Here is a 23,741-nt window from a genome sequence, read left to right on the forward strand (position 1 = left end):
TGTAAGGAGGTGGATAGAGAGACATAACAATACAAAAGTGTACAACAAGAACTAACATCTAACATCTGTCTTTTTTACACAATGCAAAAAAAAAGTCATCTCCTTGGACTTGATTTTGTGACAGTAGTGGATATACACTTTACCATCATCTTCCTCTTTATTTATTTTATGACAGGTGGCAACCAGCATTAAGTGTTATACCACCACCTAATTTTTTGGAGTTTCAGCCAGATAGTTACTGATGCTGGATTATTTGCAATATTTTTGTATGCTTAGTATTAAGACAGTATCAATATTGCAATGTTTAAATTTGTTTATTTACATCGATATCAGCATATTGCAACAGTTCCCAAGTCACGTAGCCAGGACCAAGATGGCAGCTTAATGGAAAAACTCAGAGTAACCGTACACAGTTTAATATAAAAACCCTTAATATACGAGGCCAATCTTTTAGCACAACATTGGCGTTTATATGTCAAAACCTTCTGTAACTAAACAGTGTGACATCTTTACTCGAGGGTGTAAGACCAGCGTAAAAACAACCTCGTCCAGTGTACCAAGTGAAGTGGAAGCTAACCACATGAATAGCTTAGCTGAAGTTTTAAATGAACTGAAATCGCTTCGAGCAGAGATCGGAACAAAGTTGGATAATATTGACACCTGTCTGACCGATATGGCGAACTCAATGGCTGCGTTGGAAAGCAAAGTGTCAGATGTAAAACGAGATGTTTCTTCCAATGCAACACGTATTGAGGAGGCTGAAGGCTGCATTCACGATACAGAAAAGACACTTGAAAAAGCAGAAGCTACACTCGACTCGGCCAACAAACGAATCGCTTACCTCGAATCAAAGACGGATGATCTGGAGAACTGGGGCAGAAGGAAAATCCAATACTTTCCATGGATTCCAGCATAACCCTTGCAAGCTGAGAGTGCTACACAATGGCAAGATTTCAACGCAGCAAGAAGCTGAAAAGTTTTACAAAAGCATCTTACAGCCAAAGTAGAATCTACTGTTGAGTGAACTGCAGAGTTAAACCAACATGTCATAGAAATATTTGATCAGCTGTAGACAACAGCGGACAATCGAGATGTACAGTAGGAGTGAGTTCAAAACATTCAAATACATTTTAGCTGATGGGGGAGGTGTTCTTTTACATTCTATTTATTATTATTATTATTTGTTTCTTTCTTTCCTTCATTTTATTTATATTTGATAATATACTAAGATAGTAATTTATGGAGAAAACAAAACTAAAAGGTAGTCTTGATATCAAAATTACAAGTTGGAATGTCCGGGGAATGAGAAAATTGGCCAAACTGAAACAAGTATTGAATAGGATAAAATATCTCAAATCTAAAATTGTTTTTTTTTTTGTTTTTTTGCAATCACATTTGATTGCATCAGATATCCATTGCTTGAGTAAAAGATGGCCAGGCCGAGTATTTCATGCAGCCTTTAGCTCTCATGCATGGGGCGTAGTTATCCTCATTCGAAGAGCACTGCCATTTCAAGTTACGAAAACTATTCAAGATCCTTCTGGAAGACCCAATATTGGACAGATCCACCCAAATTTATACAACTCATATACAAACTAGAAAAACATTAATTGGTTATATGAAGGATCTAAGATTAATTGAAGTTTAGAGAATGCTGAACCCAAATAAAAGAGACTATTCTTGTTAAACATAAAACTCACTCACAAATGAATTATTTTATATTATCTATGGAACTACTGTCTAATGTAAAAGAATACTGGTACAATAGTATAGTAATTAGCGATCATGCAGCAGTATCTATGGAGATTCATTTAGGCAGATTCTAGCATTGTCCTAGATGGAGGTTGCAAACATATTTGTTACAGGACCCGACTTTTATTAAATTTGTGGAGAGTTATATAAATTCAGTATACAGCTGTCTATAAGAGAAACGTAACATACACATGTAATCACAAGAATTATTTATTGCAGAAATGTCAAAAAGCAGTACCACAGTAGTCCAAATGACGATGCGTTGCATGAGTGTCCAGATGTGCATGGGTCCTCTGTAACATGTAAATGAGAGCATCATCTACACCAATATAAGGCTGATATGCAAACTGTAGAGGATCCATTTAAGTTGACTCACTAGCCTTGATGTAAGAGAGGACCTGTCTCTCAAATATCTTCAGCATATGTGAGGTGAGCACTACGGGTCTATAATCATGGTCAGTAGGGTGTCTCTTCTTGGGAACAGGGACCAGGCAAGATGTTTTCCACGGTCCAGGGACCTTCTGTAAGTGCAGGCTCAGATTAAACAGGCATGTGATAATACCACACAACTGTGCAGAGCAGATCTTCAGCAGTCTGGGGCTAATACCGTCCGGCCCCATTGCTTTGACCGGCTTCAATCGGTCCAGTTCCCTCTTGACCTGAGATGGTTGAAGAATTAAGGGTGGAACTACTGGTGGAGAAGGGAGGAAGGAGAGAAGACTCTGAGGAGATGGGTAAAATGCATAGACTGTATAAAAACATGGACGTAGTGTCCGTGACATCACCCGTAGGTTTCTGAAGAGCGTTTTTGAAGCTCAAAGTGGGCGGAGTGGGCCGTCGCCATCTTGGCAGCGCGTCACCGCGCGTCACTCCCGGATAATTGAAAATGGCGGGAGCTGGTTGCTGAAACCACACCCACCTAGCTCAACGGTGGTGACAGCAGAGACAATCCACCTGTCACTCAAGTGGCCACGCCCTTAATTATGCAGAACTCTAAGGCTTAATATAATTTAAACGGATGAGTTATACAAAAAAAATTGTTTATACAAAATTCTAAGGGCAAAATTAGCTATATAGACCAAAACCACGTTTTGTACCAGCCTGTAAACAAATTTTTTTCTGCTGTAAATTTGGGCATTTTAACATGGGGAGTCTATGGGACTGACTCCCTTTTGGAACCAGCCTCTAGCGGCCAGTCGATGAATTGCAGTTTTAGTCACTTCCTTGTTGGTTTCTCGAGAGAGACTGGAAGGTTGGCGCTTGGTAAAATGGTGAGAAGGGGCAACAACACCTGGCAGCAGACCGGATGGGGCAGACTGGGGTGATGTGGGGTTGTCAAATCTGTTAAAGAACCTGTTCAGATCGTCAGCCAGGTTTTGGTCACCACCCAACAGTGAACCCCACTTCTGCCTCATACCTGTGATCTTCCTCATGCCAGCCCAGACTCTCTTCACTCCATTCTGCTGCAGATGTTGCTGCAGTTTGTACCTGTATGATTCTTCCCCTCCTTAATCTTCACCCTCAGTTTTCTTTGATTTTTAAAAAAATGTTCCCTGTCCCCCTCCCTGAAAGCCTTTTTATTCTCATTGAGCAGGGTCTTCAGACTACTAGTTACCCATGGTTTATTATTTGGGAAACAGTGACTTTTTCTGGAGGGCATGATATCATCATTACAGAAATCAATATAATGGGTAATGCATCCTGATAGTCCATCAATGTCATCCCCATAAACCTCACAGAAAACGTCCCAGTCTGTTGTTTCAAAACAGTACTTCAGGGCTTCATCTTTCCCCGGGGGCCAGTATTTTAAAGGTTTTTTGGTGACAGGCAACCTCTTAACAACTGGAATGTAGCAAGGAGAGAGATGTACCATGTCATGGCCTGATCGACCAAGAGGGGACAGAGCAGTGCATTTATATGCATCTTTCACGTTAGCATACAAGAGATCCAAGATCTTATCTCCCCTTGTTGTACAATCAACAAACTGCTTAAATGTGGGCAAAGTCTTAGAGAGAGAGACACACTTGTCATTAACGAGCAGAATAAGCCCCCCTCCTTTCTGCTTACTGCTCGATCCGGCGTCCCTGTCCGCTCTTACCGTCCAGAAGCCACTAAAGCTGGTCAAAACATCAGGGATACTGTCTGTCAACCACGTCTCAAACAGACATACCAGACAGCTGACCTCTCGATACATTTTCTGGCTCCTGACAAGAGTCTCTAGTTCCTTGAGCTTGTTAGTTAAACAGTGAACATTTCCCATAGTGATAGATGGTAGAAATGGTTTAAAAGTCTCTCTCCATGCTCTCTCTCTGTGCCTCTTATTTCTCTTCACCCCAGCTTGAATTCCCTGGTGTCTCCTCAGTAATATTTCCTCAGGGATATCGTGTATGACCGCAATTTTTGAATATTGTGCCAGGTCAAACAGTTCCTGTCGGGTATATACCAAAAGAGGTGCCTATTGTCTGTGGTCCTCTACCCAGATGGGTTTTTCAGATGTCAAGTCCATATCAACAATTAATCCACTACTCAAGACTAAAAAAAACACAATCGCTAATAATAAAAACACAATAAAAGCGCTAAAAACACTACAGACATACATACAGCTGCACACTACAGGCTGCCGCCTCACCAGCGCCATCAAGATAATTAATTAGCTATGCCAGTAAGAGTCCATACAGGAAAATCAGGTATTACAATTTGGGGGAAGGATCACTGTAACTCTTTATTTGCAGATGATATTATACAAAAGTCCACTCCAGGACCATTAAAATGTATCTATACTTAAGATATTAAGTCACTGAAGAAGAAAACAAAAAATAATTTTCTTAAAAATACAATTTCAGTTTGGCATCCTGCACATAAGCATATAGGTGATATGCCAAGACTGTCCCAATTTACTCCTATTTGGGGTAATGAATAATTTATACCAGGTATTAAAGACGGAGATTTTAAGTTATGGAAAACTAGAGGCATTCAGAAAATTATGGATCTATATGAAGATGGAGTTCCCCTTCGGGAACTCGAGCTGCGTCGGAAAACGCTAGGGGAACGCCTTCAGTGATACCAAGCTCTAAATCATATGTGTAATCAGTCCAATTGATGGGCGAGACGTCAGAGGCGGGTGATGTCATGACCAGGAAGCTTTAAAAGCACATGAGGTGCTGCCGGCGTTAGCTTTCTGTCATTCAGCAAAGCTCTCTGTGTGTGTCGGTCACGATCTATGTTCTGTGAGTCTTATTTATTGTTGTCTGTCCAAATGTTAAGCACAAGCATTCAGCAAAGAAAGTATAAAGCTCCAGCAGAGGTGCTAAGAGGCTCGCCACCTCCGCGGAGGTCTCTAGAGCAGCCGATTCGGTTGTCCTCTGCCGGTCCGCCGTTACAGGGCACCGAACTAGCTGCTCTCATTACACCAGAGATCATTCTCGAGAGACTGATTCCCTTAGTAGACTATTTAGCAGCGTGGAAACTACTGCCAAACGTGTCTCAGTGGGTCCTGCATGCTGTAGAAAGGGGTTACAGAATCCAGTTTGGTTCTCCTCCTCCTCCCTTCAGTGGTGTTCTTCCCACCTTGGTGGGTCCCGAGCAGGCTCTGACATTCCTGGGCATCTCAATTTGGGAGCAGACATCCTGTCGAATGAACAGATTTGGCCGAGGCTTCGTCTGTACGCCTTTCCCCTTATCACTCTGCTCCCAGGAGTTCTAGAGAGAGTGCGTTGGGACGGGGTCCGTCTATTGCTAGTAGCCCCGTTCTGGCCGGGCCGAGTATGGTTCTCGGATCTGGCCCCTGGTTACACGTTTCCTCCACGGTGTGATGAGGCTGAGACCTCAGGTACGATCTCGTGTCCCTCCTTGGGACCTCACTGTGGTGCTAGAAGCTCTCTGTAGGCCTCCCTTTGAGCCGATCGAGGAGATATCAGATCGTCTTCTTACGTTAAAGACTGTGTTTCTCTTAGCTATATCTTCTCTAAAGAGAGTTGGGGATCTGCAGGCCCTTTCTGTGGCTCCTTCCTATCTCGACTTTGCGCCCGGTCTGGCCAAAGCTTTTTTATACCCTGTCCACAGAGCTGCCCTGTGGAGAAAAGCGGACCAACTGCTGTGTGCTATGGTCCCCCTAAGAGAGGTCATCCTGCTAAGCAGACCCTCAGCCGGTGGATAGTGAATGCCATTACTGTTGCCTATGAGTCCTCTGATCTCCCCTCACCATTGGGGGTCAAGGCTCACTCAACAAGGAGTGTGGCGGCCTCCAAGGCCTTTCTGGCAGGTGTTCCTATGCAGGACATCTGCAACGCTGTGGGATGGTCTACGCCCCTCACATTCGTCAGGTTCTATGACCTAGATTTGCGAGCCACTCCAGGCCCCTCTGTTCTCTTGCCATAGCTGTGCTCTTCCACACTAGGCAGGGATTTGCAAATCTGGTGGCGTGGACATCTCGTTCCCCTAGCGTTTTCCGACGCAGCTCGAGTTCCCGAAGGGGAACGTCCCAGGTTACGTATGTAACCATGGTTCCCCGAGGGAACGAGACGCTGTGTCGCAAGGCCATACTTCCGGCATCCCTACTAGAGCTTGCTGCACTCCTAGAAGCTAACACCGGCGGCACCTCACGTGCTTTTAAAGCTTCCTGGTCATGACGTCCCCCGCCTCTGACGTCTCGCCCATCGATTGGACTGATTACACATATGAGTCAGAGCTTGGTATCGCTGAAGGGGTTCCCCTAGCGTTTTCCGACACAGCGTCTCGTTCCCTCGGGGAACCATGGTTACATACATAACCTGGGACGTTTTACTTTCTTTTGATGATTTATGCAAGAAATATACAATCCCCCAAAAAGGTTTTTTTTTTTCTTTTTTTCATGTCATCAAAAGAGGATCAAATAAGCTGTATACCATTTTTATCAAAATTAGAGGAAAAAACTCTTGGAAATTTAGAAGGAAGGTGACATATCTATGTATTACAATTTAATGGTCAAACACAGTACTGAATCAACATTGGACAAATTAAATGCCTGGAAAATAGATATGTAAGGAGATATGAGGCAGACTGGAATGATGCATGTCTTAAAGCACAAACACAGACAATAAATACTAGGTTTAAATTACTTCAATATAAATGGTTAATGAGAACCTATATAATTCCTGTTAAACTTCATATGTCTGTTAACATTGCAGATGTGTGCTCTAGAATCAGAAGAGCTTTATTACCAAGTATGTTTACACACACAAGGAATTTGACTTGACGACAGGAGCTTCCTTTAAGCTCCAAACATTTAAGTTGCTTAAATGTTTGGATGATAAAGGTACATTACATCATTGCCTTTGGGAATGTCCAAAAATACAACATTTTGGAAAGAGGTTATTAAATGTATGTCGGACATGTTCAATACTAGGATTTCTTTGAATGTTAAACTCTGTATTTTGACTTTACATCGAAACAGACTAAACTCCTAGATTTCGTCTCCTTCAAGCTACAAGAGTTAATGCATTATGCTGGAAGAGTATAGATGCTCCATCCTTGAAAATGTTGAAAAAGGAGATATTGTACTGTATTGGACTGTAGAGACTTATATTAACTTATATTGCTATGGGCAAGTGGAAAGACTTTGATCAGCTTTTGGAACCATACATGAACATCGTGTAAAATGGAAATGTAGATTTTACTTTACATTGTACTGACTTTTACTTGACATTGTAAACACTGTCTTTTACCAATTTATCTATTTATTTTATTTCTTTTTTCTTTTTTCATTTCTTTAGAGTATAAGTTAGTCTGTGTTATTGTTCTTTAGTTTATTTATTTAAGTGTAAGTTGAATATGTATGTATAGAAGGGTGAGTGCTTGTGTACCTGTTCTGGTGTTCTGTTGTTACTGTATGTCTTGTTGGTGTGGGGTTATAAATAAGAAAAGGTCAATAAACATATTGGGAAAGAAATGGATGAATGCTTCCTGTGTGTTAAGTCAGCCTCCATGTTGGGGCCTGCCACACCAAGGTGTCGAGATCGTGGAATAAACCATATTCAGTCATATTGTCTTTGCTGGGTAAGGCTTACATGGCAGCGGGTCACACTGGTGCGTGTCTGCATACAATGGCTGTGTTGCAGGCATTCCAGGCTGACCTGAGACCTTGATGAAGGTGAGGGGGTAGACCCGGACACAATCAAAGACCTGCTTCGGGCCACCAAGGAGACAGCCAGAGTCATCGGTCGTTCTATGGCAGCCCTGGTGGCCATGGAGAGGCATCTGTTGTTGAACTTGTCTGACATTAAATGGAAGGACAAATTCTTCCTGATGGATGCTCTATTTGCACCTTCTGGCCTCTTCAGCCACACTGTCAACTTGGTCGTTGAGAGGTTTCAGAAGGCTAATAAGCAGGTGCCAGTGTTCCAACACTACCTCCACCTCACCAGTCTCAGGTCTTGGGGGCTGCTGGGTGGGAGCAGCCCCAGTCGTCATCCAGCTCCTCATACCGGGCAATACAGAAGCAGAGTTTCGCATCTCGAGCCCCCACCCACAGAAAGATCGGGGACCGGGGCGGCACTTTCAGCCAAAGTCTTCGAAGGAGAAGGCAGATCTGTGGACCATCTTTCTTTCTAAGAAGGCTTTGACAAAAAGGTCCAGCAGCATCAGCATCAGGCCCCTGAGGCAGCAGCATCAGGCCTCTGAGGGCAGGCCCCTCTGGGGAGAAATGGTGCACACCTCATCATATGGTACACCTCTGGTGCTTTGGGGCATGGCGGTCGCATTCTTCAAGGAGATTATTAGAGTGGCCAGTTTTGTTGTTCCCTGCCGGTCATCCACTTCAGGGTGTCAAATTGACTACTCAAAGCACACCAGGGACCAGTTTCGAGAGTAAACAGCGTGGAAACTTCTGCCAAATGTGTCTCAATGGGTCCTGCAGACTGTAGAGAGAGGCAACAGAATCCAGTTTGGCTCTCGTCCTCCTCGATTTAACAGGGTCACTCTGGTAATGGAACAAGAAGTAGACACTCTCTTGAGGAAGGAGACCATAGAACGTGTTCATACAGCCGGGGTTGTGTCCGATTTTAGATCTGCTCCAAATAAATTGTTCTGTCAAGATGTTCAGATTCAAAATGCTGATTTTAAAACAGATTGTGACTCAAATCGACGGGATCCTTGGGAGACATCTTGGGAGCTCCTTCTTATCACGTAATGCTTATGACAGATGCATCCCTCACGGGCTGAGGGCGATCATTATTAATGAATCCTTGACTTAATGTTCTCCAACCCTGGCATGACTAGTATCAAAACAATCCTCTTGTGATTCCATATATCGTATGTTATCATAACTTGTATCATGCTCTTGTTACTACATTTTGGTTTAATACTGCACAAATTTAGAACTCCAGACCAAGAGAAGCTTAATTTGGTGTGTCTAGTCAGAGTGCTGGACTTTTATGTCCACAGAGCTGCCCTGTGGAGGAAAGCTGATCAGTTGTTCGTCTGGTTTGGTCCACTTAAGAAAGGTTTTCCGGCGACCAAGCAGATGTTGAGTAGGTGGATAATTGTGACTATCTCCCTCGCTCATGAGTCCTCTGACCTTTCTTCACCTTTGGGGGTCTGAGCTCACTCAACAAGAAGTAGATTCTACAACTTAGACCTCGGTTCTACAAAGTGCTCTTGTCTTAGTTGTGCTCACCATGATTTCACACTAGACTGGCATTTGTCAACATGGGTATTGTCATTCCCACAGTGTTTTGATGCAGCACAAGTTCCCGGGATAGGGATCGCCTCAGGTTACGACTGTAACCATAGTTCTCTCAAAGGGAATGAGACACTGCGTTGCCTTGCCATACTTCCTACATCCCTGTGAGTGACTTGCTTCGACCTATCAGAAGTTAACACTGTTTGTTCTGGATGTGGTTTTAAGCTTCCTGGTCACCACATAACCCTGCGTAGTGTCCGCCATTCCATTGGACTGATTTCACACGTGCTTCCAGACGCAATCACGCAAAGGCGTTCCCACAGTGTTTTGATGCACCATCTCATTCTCTCTCAGGGAACCATAGTTACAGTCATAACCTGAGACATTTGTGGTGGTGACAAGCTATTATAGTGGGTTAGAAATGACAGGTTAGCCAGGAAAAATTAGTGGGGACTGAATAATTTTGACAGATATGTAGATACAGGTTTGTGGTGTTTTTGTTTTTGGAATTATACATCAGTGATTATATGCTTGTAATTATGGGTTTATGATGATCAATTTGACTTAGAGCTGATGGGTTTTTGATGATGGTTTAGAGTTAGTGATGATGGACTTTGGCTGAGCAACAGAACAATATCTATTCCGATACAGAAGATGACAAGAATCAGGCAGTAATTAATTAGTGATGACAGGTTTTTGTCTTTACCAGGAGTGCACAAGAGCCTGTGGTCAGAATGAGTTTAAGAAGAGATAGACAACCCTCAGGAACTCACGTCATTGTTAGAGGGTAAGAGTGACTGCATTTATATTATCATTAAAGGTTACAATAGCAGTTAAATAAAAATAACAATAATATCTTATTACAATGTTATTTTCTTCTGTGTTTTAGGAACCGTCGTGTCTCAAGGTACTGTACTTCATCTCAGAGCAAAGCACATCATGTAGATCTGTAACAGAATGCCACATTAAGTCTGAAGCTCTTAATTCACATTATAATTCCAGCTACACATGAAAATTGTTTTAGTATTATATTATGTCATATTTCTCCATTATTACATACTGTAACGGAGGCAGCAGCAGGATATTTTTATAATATTTATGTTGGCTTAAGAAAGCCAACATACTGTTATGCTATATAAACTAATTCTTCTTCTTCTGAGACTAAAACCTCTTCCTAGGGCTTTAATGCTACAAGCACCAAAATTGGCAGAGACCTTGGCCCTGATGTGTAGTTTGTTGCAATATCTTTTCAGACTGATGAGTCTGATGACTGATTGTGCATCAAATCGACCGCATTTACCAGCTGCTGTCTGTATTTTATGTAAAAAAAAAACCCAGAGAAAATCACTTACAGGTGCATCTCAATAAATTAGAATGTCGTGGAAAAGTTCATTTCAGTAATTCAACTCAAATTGTGAAACTCGTGTATTAAATAAATTCAATGCACACAGACTGAAGTAATTTAAGTCTTTGGTTCTTTTAATTGTGATGATTTTGGCTCACATTTAACAAAAACCCACCAATTCACTATCTCAACAAATTAGAATATGGTGACATGCCAATCAGCTAATCAACTCAAAACACCTGCCTCCATGCCACGCCGAATTGAGGCAGTAATTAAAGCAAAAGGAGCCCCCACCAAGTATTGAGTACATGTACAGTAAATGAACATACTTTCCAGAAGGCCAACAATTCACTAAAAATGTTTTTTTTTATTGGTCTTTTGAAGTATTCTAATTTGTTGAGATAGTGAATTGGTGGGTTTTTGTTAAATGTGAGCCAAAATCATCACAATTAAAAGAACCAAAGACTTAAACTACTTCAGTCTGTGTGCATTGAATTTATTTAATACACGAGTTTCACAATTTGAGTTGAATTACTGAAATAAATGAACTTTTCCACGACATTCTAATTTATTGAGATGCACCTGTATTGCTCATGACTGAATAACTTTTGTATCTTTCACAAGGATCACTCTATTTTTGATGACTATGCAATTTTACTTTACATTTGATTATTCAGTTTCTGCACATGAACACCACACACACCTACTTTTTTGTGCTATTGCTTGTAATTTGTTAATTGTGAAATGTGTCTGGTATTGACAACTGTGTTGTCATAATAAGCTTCTTTATTAGAATACAAAATAGCAAGAGTCTATAGAAAAATATTAAGAAAACAATAACTGTTGTACTTTTGTGGGGGGCCAGCTCAAGAACACCTAACAAATGTGCGATCTGGCTCTTTTGCCTTAAGGCTGCCCATGTTGGCTTTCTCAAGCCAACATCAAATTTTGTTCACAAACTTTAGCCTCTAGATTTGGTATACTGTGTGTTCTTTGAATGAATTCTGAATTTTTTTATTATCTATTGTAAGATAGTTTTGTCTTTTCCAAATACAGTCCCATCAGCATCACACATTTTGAGTCACATTTAGCTAAACTTCGAGCAGACTCCAACTACCTCCTTTCTGAGGAATATGAGGTAAAATATCCTCCATATTTCATAACATGATATTTAGAATGATTCTCATTTCAGAATGAACACATTAAACATTTGTTCTGCTTTCAGGACCTGAAGGATGTTGGTCGTAACCAACCTCAAGACGCAGCATTATTGCCTGAAAACAGAGGCAAAAATCGCTACAACAATATACTGCCTTGTATGTCTATGCAAATCAGAGTATTTGTTAAAATATCTAATATTATTGTAATATAATTTTTCTAAACGTATTTTGATGTGTTCTTTGAACAGATGATTCTACACGGGTGAAGCTGTCCTATGTTGATGATGACTCCTGCTCAGATTATATTAATGCCAGTTATGTTCCTGTAAGATCTTTGGCCATGGAAGTACATTAATAACAATAGTCAAAAGTCTTTGATACAAAATCATGTTAAACTACTGAACTGAAAGCTAAAAATATATATATAAATAACACATTTTGATTAAAAGCATTTGACACAAAATTTCATAAAAAATACAGTAAATAGTGTACAGTTCACACCAAGTAAAAAATAGCAACAAATATAGTGTAAAGAGTAACTGTTGCTATTCACACAATGTATAAATATGAAGTAATATTCTATTTGTATTAAATGTAAAATATCTAAGCAATGGTGGGCAGAGTTGGCAAAAAATATACTGCAAGTACATGTTTCTGTCCTAAGGCTTACCAATGACACTTAACTAAACATATCACATTGTTTCTTATAAAGGGCAATAACTTCAGACGGGAGTATATAGCGACTCAGGGTCCTTTGCCCGGCACAAAAGATGATTTCTGGAAGATGGTCTGGGAGCAGAATGTTCACAACATAGTTATGGTGACACAGTGTGTTGAGAAAGGAAGGGTATGTGCATATGATCACACATGATTCTTCTGCTCATGTGGTTCTCTTGGCATTAATTCAATGAATTTGTGTTTGACTCTCGTACTTAGGTGAAGTGTGACCACTACTGGCCATTTGATCAGGAGCCGCTGTACTATGGGGATCTGGTAGTTCAGATGCAGTCAGAATCTGTGCTGCCCGAGTGGACCATCCGAGAATTCAAGATCTGTAATGTGGGTATAATGTCTCTGTTCCTCACAGATGAGTTCTAATAGGAATACACTAATGAGCTGTGTGGCATGTCTGTACAGGAGGAACACCTGAGCTATTCCCGAGTGGTGCGTCAGTTTCACTACACTGTGTGGCCGGATCACGGAGTTCCAGAGATCACGCAGTCGCTCATTCAGTTTGTGCGGACTGTGAGAGACTATATCAACCGGACGCCCTTCTCTGGAGCCACTGTAGTGCACTGCAGGTGGACAGTCATTTTTACAGCACTACCTTGATCATAGTAATGTGTAGTCTAAGGCTGCATTTACACTTGGCATTAACATGTGACCTGTATCCGGATGTTGTCCATATACACATTGAAAAGACAAGTAAACGCACTTCTGATCGGAATGTTATCCGATCACCGTGTCCTGGTCCAGAGGTAGTCGAGGACGCATTGTGATCAGATCTCAGTGTGATGTAAACGCAATCCAGCCATCGTGTTTGCATTCGCAGGTCAACATCACGCAAAACACCGCCCCCTCTCTCGCAAACTGTCAGAAAAAAAGACAGAGAACACCCGTGTGGAGCGCTAGTGAGACTCCTACACTTATCTTTGATTTGTAAAATGTCCCACGACTGAAAATGCTTTTCAAACAAAAACCCAACACTTCAGGTTGACTTTGCACTGGGCCATTCTCTGCAGACTTATTTAAATATTGCGCGGGGAAGACAGATCCGATCGGTTACCCAGATAGAAAAGTCAGTTGATGTTGCCAAGTGTAAACGCGCCGTGTTCTGATTGACTGATGATCCGATCTGCTTGATCGGATCACGGTGATCGCATGCTAATGCAAAGTGTAAACGCAGCCTAAGAAACCACTTAGGCCAGGAATGTGGGACTGTCCTGCTGAGTTTAGCTCCATCACTAATCAAACACACCTGAGGAATGTAATCTATGTTTCAGGATTTCCTGAAAATTAGAGGCAGGTGTGTTTGATTAGGGATGGAACTAACTCTGCAGGACAGTGGTCCTCCAGGACTGAAGTTGTCCATCCCTGACTTAGGCACTGTCCCAAATGGAAATGTCTGTTCAAATGCTTGCAAATTTCTGTCTTAATTTAATTGACAAACATAACTCAAAGAAAGCAAAGCAGAATATTCTGCCCATGGAGATCTAGTATACTTGCTACTAAGCAACTTTAGCATATCTAGTACATATATCTTCCACTGAAGGAAGAGTGTTTATCTCTGTGAACTTTTATTATCCCTGACAGTGCTGGAGTGGGGCGCACCGGAACCTTTATTGCTCTTGACAGAGTCCTTCAGCAGCTGGACACTAGAGACACGGTGGACATCTACAGTGCTGTGTTTGATCTGAGGCTTCATCGCACACACATGGTGCAGACAGAGGTGAGTGCTCATCTGTAAAACACACTACTGCTTTTGAAACAGAGAGAATACACACAGACACAAATATATGAAATCAAATTTATTTGTCATGTGTGTTGCACTAGTGCCAGTACTCGTACCTCTACCAGTGCGTGCGAGATGTGCTTCGTGCAAGAAAACTGCGCAGTGAACAGGAGAACCTTTTGTATCCCATCTATGAAAATGTGCATCCGGATTACCATCGAGGTTAGTGTGCTGTTAATGTCTGTATGATGAGCATGTCTGTTATCATATACAGTATGTGACCCTGGACCACAAAACCATAAGGGTCAATTTTTCGAAATTGAGATTTATACATCATCTGAAAGCTGAATAAATAAGCTTTCCGTTGATGTATGGTTTGTTAGGACAATATTTGGCCGAGATACAACTATTTGAAAATCTGGAATCTGAGGGTGCAAAAAAATCTAAATATTGAGAAAATCATCTTTAAAGTTGTCCAAATGAAGTTCTTAGCAATGCATATTACTAATCAAAAATGAAGTTTTGATATATTTACAGTAGGAAATTTACTAAATATCTTCATGGAACATGATCTACTTAATATCCTAATGATTTTTGGCATAAAAGAAAAATCAATAATTTTGACCCATGCAATGTATTGTTGGCTATTGCTACAAATATACCCCAGCGACTTAAGACTGGTTTTATGCTCCAGGGTCACATATCTTATATCTAACTGATATTTTGTATTTCTTCATATAGATGTGGTCTACTCCAAACGCTGATGTGCAGGTGGATAAAAAAGTGGCCAAACACTTTATTGTCAAACACATATGTAAAAATTTATTTGAAAATGAATTTAAGGTAATATGCTATGTGTATGCCTAGATGTAACAGAATTATATCATGTACATATATTATTCAATATTAATTCAGAGTTTATGTTAATTCTTGCATAATATAATGTGCATCACTAATTAAATGTTGTAGCTAATTTTATATTAATAAAAATTATTACAAAACAACAGTCATCTGTTTTCCTGTACCATGTAGATGAAAGGGTTATATAGTCAAGTCAAGTCACCTTTATTTCTATAGAACTTTATACAATACAGATAGTGTCAAAGCAGCTTTACAGAGATGCAGAATCAGTTCAGATTCAGCTATAAAGCAGCTCTAAGAGACAATACTGTCATTATTTAGCTTAAGTCAGGTTTATGTTGGTTTTGTTCAAATCAAAGTTAATCAATCAGCTGTAAACAGTTCTTCAAAAAGCAGTAGTGTTGTTATTCAGATCCAGTTTGTTAAACATGAATTCAATTAAGTTCAATACCGGTGTCGATGTTGCAAGATGCAAGCAAAAGCAGCTCTACAGAAGACGATAGTGCCGTCATCCATCTTAATTTAGTTCAAGTTTTGTTCTCATCCGATGGTGTCAGTCAGTCCAATTATAGAAAAGCGTCTTTCAGACCCCAACTAAGCAAGCCAGTGTTGGTTCAGTTCAGATCAATAACAGTGTGAAGTTCATCAGTCTGAAAAGAGTTCATTTCAGCTATAGACCGTTCAACAAACAGCAGTGTCGTTTTTCAGCTGTTGACTCAGTTAAATTCAGTAGTGTTAATGCTGTAAAGCAGAAGCTCTACAGTGATGTCATCCAGCTTAATTTACAACCCCAATTCCAGAAAAGTTGGGATGTTTTTGAAATGCCATAAAATCAAGCATATTCTATTTGTTCATTCTCTTTAACCTTTATTTAATTGGCTAAAGTACAAAGAAAAAATTTCAATGTTTTCACTGGCCAAGTTAATTTTATTTTGTAAATTAAAAAAAATGTTGATGGCTGCAACACACTCCAAAAAAGTTGGGACAGAGGCATGTTTAACACTGTGTCACATCACCTTTCCTTTTAATTACAATGTTTCATTGTTTGAGAATTGAGGATACTAATTGTTAAAGTTATGCAAGCAAAATTTTGGTCCAATCTCGTCTGTGATCATCATTGACTTATTCTCCTTTTCATAACTGGTCATATATTTTCAATAGGAGACAGCTCTGGACTGCAGTCCAGCACATTCGCTCTGTCTACGAAGCTACGCTGTTGTAGCACATGCAGAATGAGACCTGCCATTGTCTTGATCTAATAACCATTAACTTCCTATGAAAGACATCATCTTTATGGCAGTATTTGTCTATGTACAATTCAAAAAATATATGCCTCCATGTCAATGGTACCTTCGCACATATTCCAGTCACCCATGCTGTTTGCTCTGATAAACCCCCATACCATGACAGACGTTTGCTTCTGCATCTGTCACTGATGCAAGTCTGGATGGTTCCTTTGATCTTTGGGACTGAGAACTCGACGTCCATTTTTTGCAGAAATAAGTTGAAATGTTGACTCATTTGACCACAGCACACATTCCCACTGTCTTTTTGACTATCTGAGATATATTAGACATATAATATGGGCATAAATCTTGATCTCCTAAACCAAAATCTCCTTTGTTCAGTTCCACCTTGGAGTATAGAAAAGTTATATATCAATTAGGAATTGACCTGCAATAAGAAGAGTGAAACCTACCCGTATATATATCGTCAACATGTTTTGACATAAGAAGCCTTTGTCCCAGTCATAATCCTATATGCACTGATGGATCAAAAATGGATAACCATGTTATCTGCAGCACTAGTAAGCGGTCATCAACACTATGGCTTTCGTATCCCAGACTACTGTTCCATCTTTACAACAGAAGTCCAAGCTCTATTACTTGCTCTTGATCATATTGAAAAAGCAAAAGAAAGAAACGTCATAGTGTTCACTTACTCAAAATCCTGTTTGCAAGCTCTGGAGTCTTTGAAAACAAATCATCCAATAATTGTTGACATATTCATCAAAGCAAATCAGTTGTGGAGACTCAATTATGATATTGTTTTCTGCTGGATTCCAGGACATAGTGGAATTATTGGAAACGAACAAGCTGACATAGCAAGCTCTTACAGAAAATGTAAATAAATGAACGCCAAATCCCACCTTCTGATGTGAAGTCAGTAATCAACAGATACATATTGGAGAAATGGCGAGCGGAATGGGAAGAGCTTTCCTTGAAAAGACAGAGATGCTCCTTTTATACCGAAACATGATCCCCTCACCTATTACCAATTCACCTGCTTGCTGTGAACTGTTTCAAAAACAGTTTAATTTGGATATTCTATAACCTTTTCACTTTTATTTGGCTCTGTACTGACTTTTTTTGGAGCGTGTTGCAGCCATCAAAATCAAAATTTGTTTATATTTACAAAATACAGCAGCCAATAAAACACTAGCAAAGTAAAGGGGTAATGTTGTGACTCAACAGGAGGATGATAGCTGTATTTTAAGGTTCAGGTATGCTTGGCAAGAATGCATTTCTTTATTTCTTTTACATATGTTTTCAAACCTTATAAGTGTGTGTGAAAGGGAAGTTGTGTTTGAAAAAATAAAACTGTGACAAGAAGAAAACAAGACAGAAATACCATAATGAGTTTTTATTTAAGAATAGAAGTTACTCCAGTGTTTTAGCATTCAAACTCTTTCTTTTTTTTGCATAGAACTTCTCCTGCTTTAGACAAAAACTCGTTCACATGGCACAGATGTACAGTAGCTGGTATTGACAAGTATTTTTTGGCAAGGTGGAAAAGATGAGGGAAGAAAGTTTGATGTTTTGCCCAAAACTCCAGTGGATCACTTGTTCCGTTAACATATGATGTGTTTAAGTATCGCTGTACTTCAACCGTTGCATCTGCAGTGACACTGGACCTTTTGTGTTTCACTTATTTTATTATCCAAGTGTCCATAGGTTCTCCTCCATCTCCCAGTCCTCCTGCTGAATTTGTTGCTGCTGAAGTAGATGGCTGTATAAGTAACACAGTCCTTCACTGCAGCAACAGCGTTGACTGCACTGCCAAAAGCAAGTGTCTTAAATCTGGGATCCAAAAGGGTGGCCTTGGCCAACATCCTTAACGATTCTATAGCTCCAAAGCGTTGTTTTAGGTTTGTGATCAAGTTGTTTGTGAGGTCAATGCCTGATGTTGATGTCAGTTTGTGTGCCTTTTCATTGATTTTATGAAAAGGCATTCTGACAATAGTTATGATCTTTGAAGCTGTGACCACTTTCTCAGCGGAGAGTTCAACTGTGGCATGATTGAAGGCTGAAAGGGCTTGAAGACACTGTGAGATGGCTTCAAGCTGTCCACTGGTCAAGGGTGTAATGTTGGTGTTCAAAGAAGTCAAAGCCGCACCAACATACTCTTTGAAGCATGAAAAATGTGCTGTTCCACCTAGTTTCCACCTCCTGAATCAGCTTCTTTTTGGCCTGCCATCATGCTGCTGGATTGCAGACAGTTTCCCAGTGGCATTGGTGCTGGATCTGAACGAGGTAGCCTCCAGCACCTTCTCTTTTGTCACTTCATACATTGCAGTGACCATGTCCTTCAGCACATGCCTTGTGGGAAGCACATATGCTGGATCAAGCTTCTTTACAAAAGCCCTGAAGCCCTCATCCTCCACCACTAAAAATGGCTGCAAATCCTTGATTATCATGTCCACTAGAGCTTCATTAATGTCCTTTTGCCTTGCTGAAAAACACTAACATTAAACTGAATGCTGTGTGATTGTCATTTATAATATACAGCGTTTTTAGGCTTTGAGGACTTCCAATATTATCCTACCACTTTTGGTAATTAGAGGCCCAGAAGATCTGGTGTGAAAATGTATACTTAACTTGTCTAGGTACACCAGATGTTTCAGCTCCACCAGATGTACGCCCATCAACATTGAGCAACATTGATGAGTGTAACAAAGTTCGTAGTTCGGGAAGAAGGAGGAGGGAACCGGTCGAACGCTCAAAGAAAACTTTGATAAAATAAACAAACACAAAAGAGCGCGACAGCCCCTCGCGGACGACTGTCGCGCACAAACAGAACCAAAACACAAAATAAAATCCAGGCCTGGTCCTCTCTTGTCCAACACTGTCGTCACTCCTCCTTTTATCCTTCCGGAGCTCCTCCGTGGGACTTGAGACCGGTGAGTGGCACAGGTGTCACGCATTAGCATGTACTCCACCGGCCTCGCTCCGTTCCCACGGCTCTCGGCCCCGCCCCTCCCGTCACATACCCCCATCGCCCCTCGCAGGCCGGGGGGTACCCACGAGACTGCGCTCTACTCCCCCCCTCTGGGGGAGCCGATCACGGCGGCCGCGGCGTACCTGGGGGTAAGGACAGACAGACGAGGTGAGAGAAAAGGAGACGGAAGGATGAGGAGAGACAGAGACGAGAGAGGGGAGAGAGGGAAAAAAAAAAATCTTGTTCCGGTTCCCAGACACACTGCCGCTCGGCCCTCCACCAGCTGGGTAAACTCTTCCGCGATGCCTGGCGGCGGCACTGGATAGCCCTCGGTGGACGGCCCGACACTCCTCCGCCGCCCGGTGGACGGCGAAGGCTCCTCTGGCTTCAGGCAGCCGGCAGGAGTTCCCCGTTCCCTGCTCCTCCCCATCATGGCGGATGGCAGCAGGCTCCGGCCTCAGGCAAATGGCGGCAACTCCTCCGCTCCCTTATGGACGGCAGCCGTCCCTCCACATCCCAGGCGGCCGGCAGCGAGTTCGTCCGCCCCTCAGGCAACTCACTCGCTCCGTTCCCATGGCTCTCGGCCCCGCCCCTCTCATCACAATGAGGTATCATTGTGGCATGTCAAGTGCTGATCACAAACCATACACCTCACTGTATTGTTTTCTAATTCTCAAAGTCTTCCCAAACAATAGACCTTGGTCTCTTTATTCCACTCATTTTACAATATATTTCAAATGCCAAATTATCCACTTTCCACCAGCTCAGGAGCCCACAACATCTGGCCTCTTATTGTTTGCTTTTATAGTAAAAATCTAGTGGGATTTCATGTCATGTGACTAACTGGGCCTCCTGCACTGAGAACTGAACATTAATCAGTACAAAAACCAGTGGGGGGTGGGGGGGTTCCACAAACAAACTGAATCACACTGTTAATGCAGTCAGCAGGACTGAATGCAATTGTTAAATAACCATTTAAAAAGTGACATAATAATGTATCATTACTGCTTAGCTAAAAAAATTGAAGTTTAAAATTCAACTGTTAAAGCATGAAATAAGATCCCATGAATCAGTGAATTTGAGTTTAATGTGGGTGTATTGTTAGTAAAGTAATCATTAAACGTGTAATCGTCTAAAAAAATATCAGCCATTTATATTAATGTGACTCAGAGATGAAGGCCATAATACTAATGTTGTCCACACGAGGGAGCCACAGGATAGCAAATCTTTTAAGATCTCAGTTTAAAGACTGTGAAAATTGTTCAATAAATTGACTTGTAGTTGTGCACAGGGTTTAAATTAGGCCGGGGCTGTCTGGGGCTGAGCCCCGGCACATAGACTCCAGGGCTCGACATTAACGCTTCATTAACGCCAGACTAGTAACATGATTAAAACATCAGTAACCAAAAATAACTGTAAACACCAAAGCGCAAGTATTATTCTGATTTTATTACATTTAGAGTAAGTGGCGAATAGTGTATATATAGCTGTATATAATGCATCTATTGACGGAATAAGGGTGCGCTGCTATAAACAGTTCAATAAGCAAATACAATAATATTTGGTCATTTACATTTTAGGTGGAAACACAGCGCATCTCACAGCAACCAGCCGATTCATTGCTGATTGAATCGGATGAAGTTTGATGAAGTTTCATTAGGCCATGCATAAACGTACTGATAAACATCAGTATGTTTACATGGACAACAATACTCCGATTAAGACAATACTCTGATTAAACTACCATGTAAACAGAGATTTTTGATTAACTTAATCCGGCTAAAGTCATAATCGAAGTAAACACTAATCGAATTAAGACATGTGGAGTATTCCTGTTTTAGTCGCATTATTGACGTGCAGTAAAGACATGTACACACCTTCATCACATTATTACCATTGTGTAGGACTTTTCACCGCATCTTGCGACAGGATACACACACGGCAGTGTTCAACCGTTTGACAGCATACAAAAGAATGGCTTCAACAACGCCGTCGTCTGTTTGCCTGTATAGCATGACAAATAATTAACTGCACTTGAAGCTTACAGTAAATTAAAAGTGAAACACCCAAAACTGTACATGGAATCATCACGAAGACGAACTATATGTTTATACATGAAATTCCAGAGGGGGCGTCGGATGACGTCGCGTGGTGACGTAATGACGTGTGCCATTAATCGAACTATGTACTATAACATGTAAAACGGGAACATGAAAGGAATATTCTAAAAGCAACTCATGTAAACACCTTAATTGTAATATTGTCTTATTCAGAATAAGGTAAATAATTAGATTACTGATGTCCATGTAAACGTAGTCAATGACGCACTCATTAAACGCTCACTACTGGCACCTACTGGCATTTTAATTTCGTTGAAATGTATCATTTCCACCATCATTTCTTGTTTGTATATTCCAAAAATATTTAAAAGAATCTCATAATATTATTTAATGCAGTTGTATTTTTAATTTGATAATGTATAGATAATCACATTATTATAATTGAATTTATAGATCAAATGTAAGAATTTGAAATTAAAGTATTAATGAGATTAGTGGGAAAATGCCCTCTATAAAGGTTAAAAAATGCCCATGGATAAAATATTGAATAAAATTAGAATATTGCTTCAGAATAAATCATATTTGCAAAAAAACAAAACACACACACACATATATACATATAAGCTATGATCAGAGTGATACCTCAGTATCTACTCATTTCCTTTGGGGGCCATACATCTGCCCTTATCTTCCCCTTCCTAATTCCCCTGTAACCACCATCTCTCCACCTGACCGAGGTTAGGTGGGAATTTCCTGCATTACAGTCTCCTATGCTGGACCTATTAGGTTTGGTTGGTTCTATGGCTTCATAGTGACCACCTTACTGATGGTCCGGACCAGAGGCTTCTTCGGACGGGGCTCCGACGTGGGAACCATGGTGGGTGAGTACGATCCATTTCTAAATATATACTGATATATATATATATATGTATGTGTGTGTATTTAATGTGCTGGTGGTTGTGTGTATAATCCTTCTGCTAGTTTTTTTGCAGTGTTTCCCGGGACCTGTGTGTTTCTGTCATTTTCTAGGGTAGGTCCTCGGTGAGCACCCCTTCTGTTGGATTCAGAAACCGGGTGCTCGACTTGCAGTGTTTAAGACGGTAAAATAAGCCGGGTTTCGGCTTCATACTTCCTGGATTATGCGGCCAGGTCACAGGCTTCTGCGGGAGCCTTCTTGATCATTAGGCCCCTGGCATGGCACTGCAAAAATTTCCTGGACATCCGGGCTGGGCTTATGCTTTCAGGCTGCCCTGTCTGGTTTACCGTATCTAGGTCTCCCTGAGGGGCCTCCCGATCACCAGGATACCCCCTCTTGCTGAGGCATAGAGCGGGAAGTATAGGTGGCATTTGCGAGAGCCTTCTTGTGTAATGCTATCTCAGGCAGTGCTCCCCTCATCTTAGAGGTTTGTATTTGAGCTTGCCTCTCCCGTTTGGCCCAGTACTTCCGGGTATCTGCAAACAGATGCTTGGAAATTAGAGGGTTGTATTTGAGCTTGCCTCTCCCGCTACTCCATCTGAATTCTCCTCCTCCTTCTACTCCTCTCATGTGAGAGTTGAGTTCTCTGTTTTTCCCAGAGCACCTGGAACCAGCAGCATCAGGCGAACTAGGCCCTTCCTCTGCCTCTCTGATGCGCTGAGTTTTTTGGCTAGCTTGCAGTACACTTACCCTTCTGATTCTAACAATCGCGCTGTAGGTCGAGCCCCCGTCTCGCTGAGAGCTGGGTTTGTGCTCTCTCAGCTAAGGTAAATTACTGCTAGCCGTTCCAGCATTGGAACATGCTGTAGGTCGAGCCCCCTTCTCGACTGAGAACTGGGTGTGTTGCTCCCACAGCTAAGTACATTTATTGCTAGCTGTTCCGGCTTTGGAACATGCTGCAGGTCGAGCCTCCTCTTGTTCGAGAACTGGGGGTGTTGCTCCCTCAGCTAAATAAACTGCTAGTTATTCCTGCTTCCTGTCTGCCGTGCTGCTGGTTTGTGATTGTAGCTCCGTGTAGTCGTGGGTCAAAACACCACTCTACCGTTGCGATCAAAACATTAAACAGGTGAGTTACAAATGACCTGCTCTTATCATCTGATCGTGATTGTATCTCTCTATTAGTGCTATTGGATCTTAGTGCTGCGTTCGACACTATTGACCACAACATTCTTTTGAATAGACTAGACAACTTTGTTGGCATTAATGGAAGTGCATTAGCATGGTTCAAATCATACTTATCTGACCGCCATCAATTCGTAG

At 41.3% G+C, this 23,741-nt stretch overlaps 1 protein-coding gene across 1 annotated transcript in view; it reads left to right on the forward strand.

Moving 5' to 3' along the window:
- Positions 1-15,353, forward strand: part of ptprbl (protein tyrosine phosphatase receptor type B, like) — a 51,262-nt gene extending 35,909 nt beyond the window's left edge. Inside the window, exons 34-44 of the mRNA XM_016485221.1 lie at positions 10,119-10,196; positions 10,299-10,316; positions 11,811-11,892; positions 11,980-12,070; positions 12,163-12,239; positions 12,627-12,761; positions 12,851-12,973; positions 13,052-13,215; positions 14,228-14,363; positions 14,468-14,588; positions 15,108-15,353. Of these exons, the coding sequence (XP_016340707.1) occupies positions 10,119-10,196; positions 10,299-10,316; positions 11,811-11,892; positions 11,980-12,070; positions 12,163-12,239; positions 12,627-12,761; positions 12,851-12,973; positions 13,052-13,215; positions 14,228-14,363; positions 14,468-14,588; positions 15,108-15,130 (1,048 nt within the window). The 3' untranslated portion in view covers positions 15,131-15,353. The remainder of the gene's footprint in view (positions 1-10,118; positions 10,197-10,298; positions 10,317-11,810; positions 11,893-11,979; positions 12,071-12,162; positions 12,240-12,626; positions 12,762-12,850; positions 12,974-13,051; positions 13,216-14,227; positions 14,364-14,467; positions 14,589-15,107) is intronic.
- The last annotated feature ends 8,388 nt before the right edge of the window (positions 15,354-23,741 follow it).

The sequence above is a fragment of the Sinocyclocheilus anshuiensis genome, unplaced genomic scaffold, assembly GCF_001515605.1.
Source record: "Sinocyclocheilus anshuiensis isolate Anshui unplaced genomic scaffold, SAMN03320099.WGS_v1.1 scaffold445, whole genome shotgun sequence".
Taxonomy (NCBI): domain Eukaryota; kingdom Metazoa; phylum Chordata; class Actinopteri; order Cypriniformes; family Cyprinidae; genus Sinocyclocheilus; species Sinocyclocheilus anshuiensis.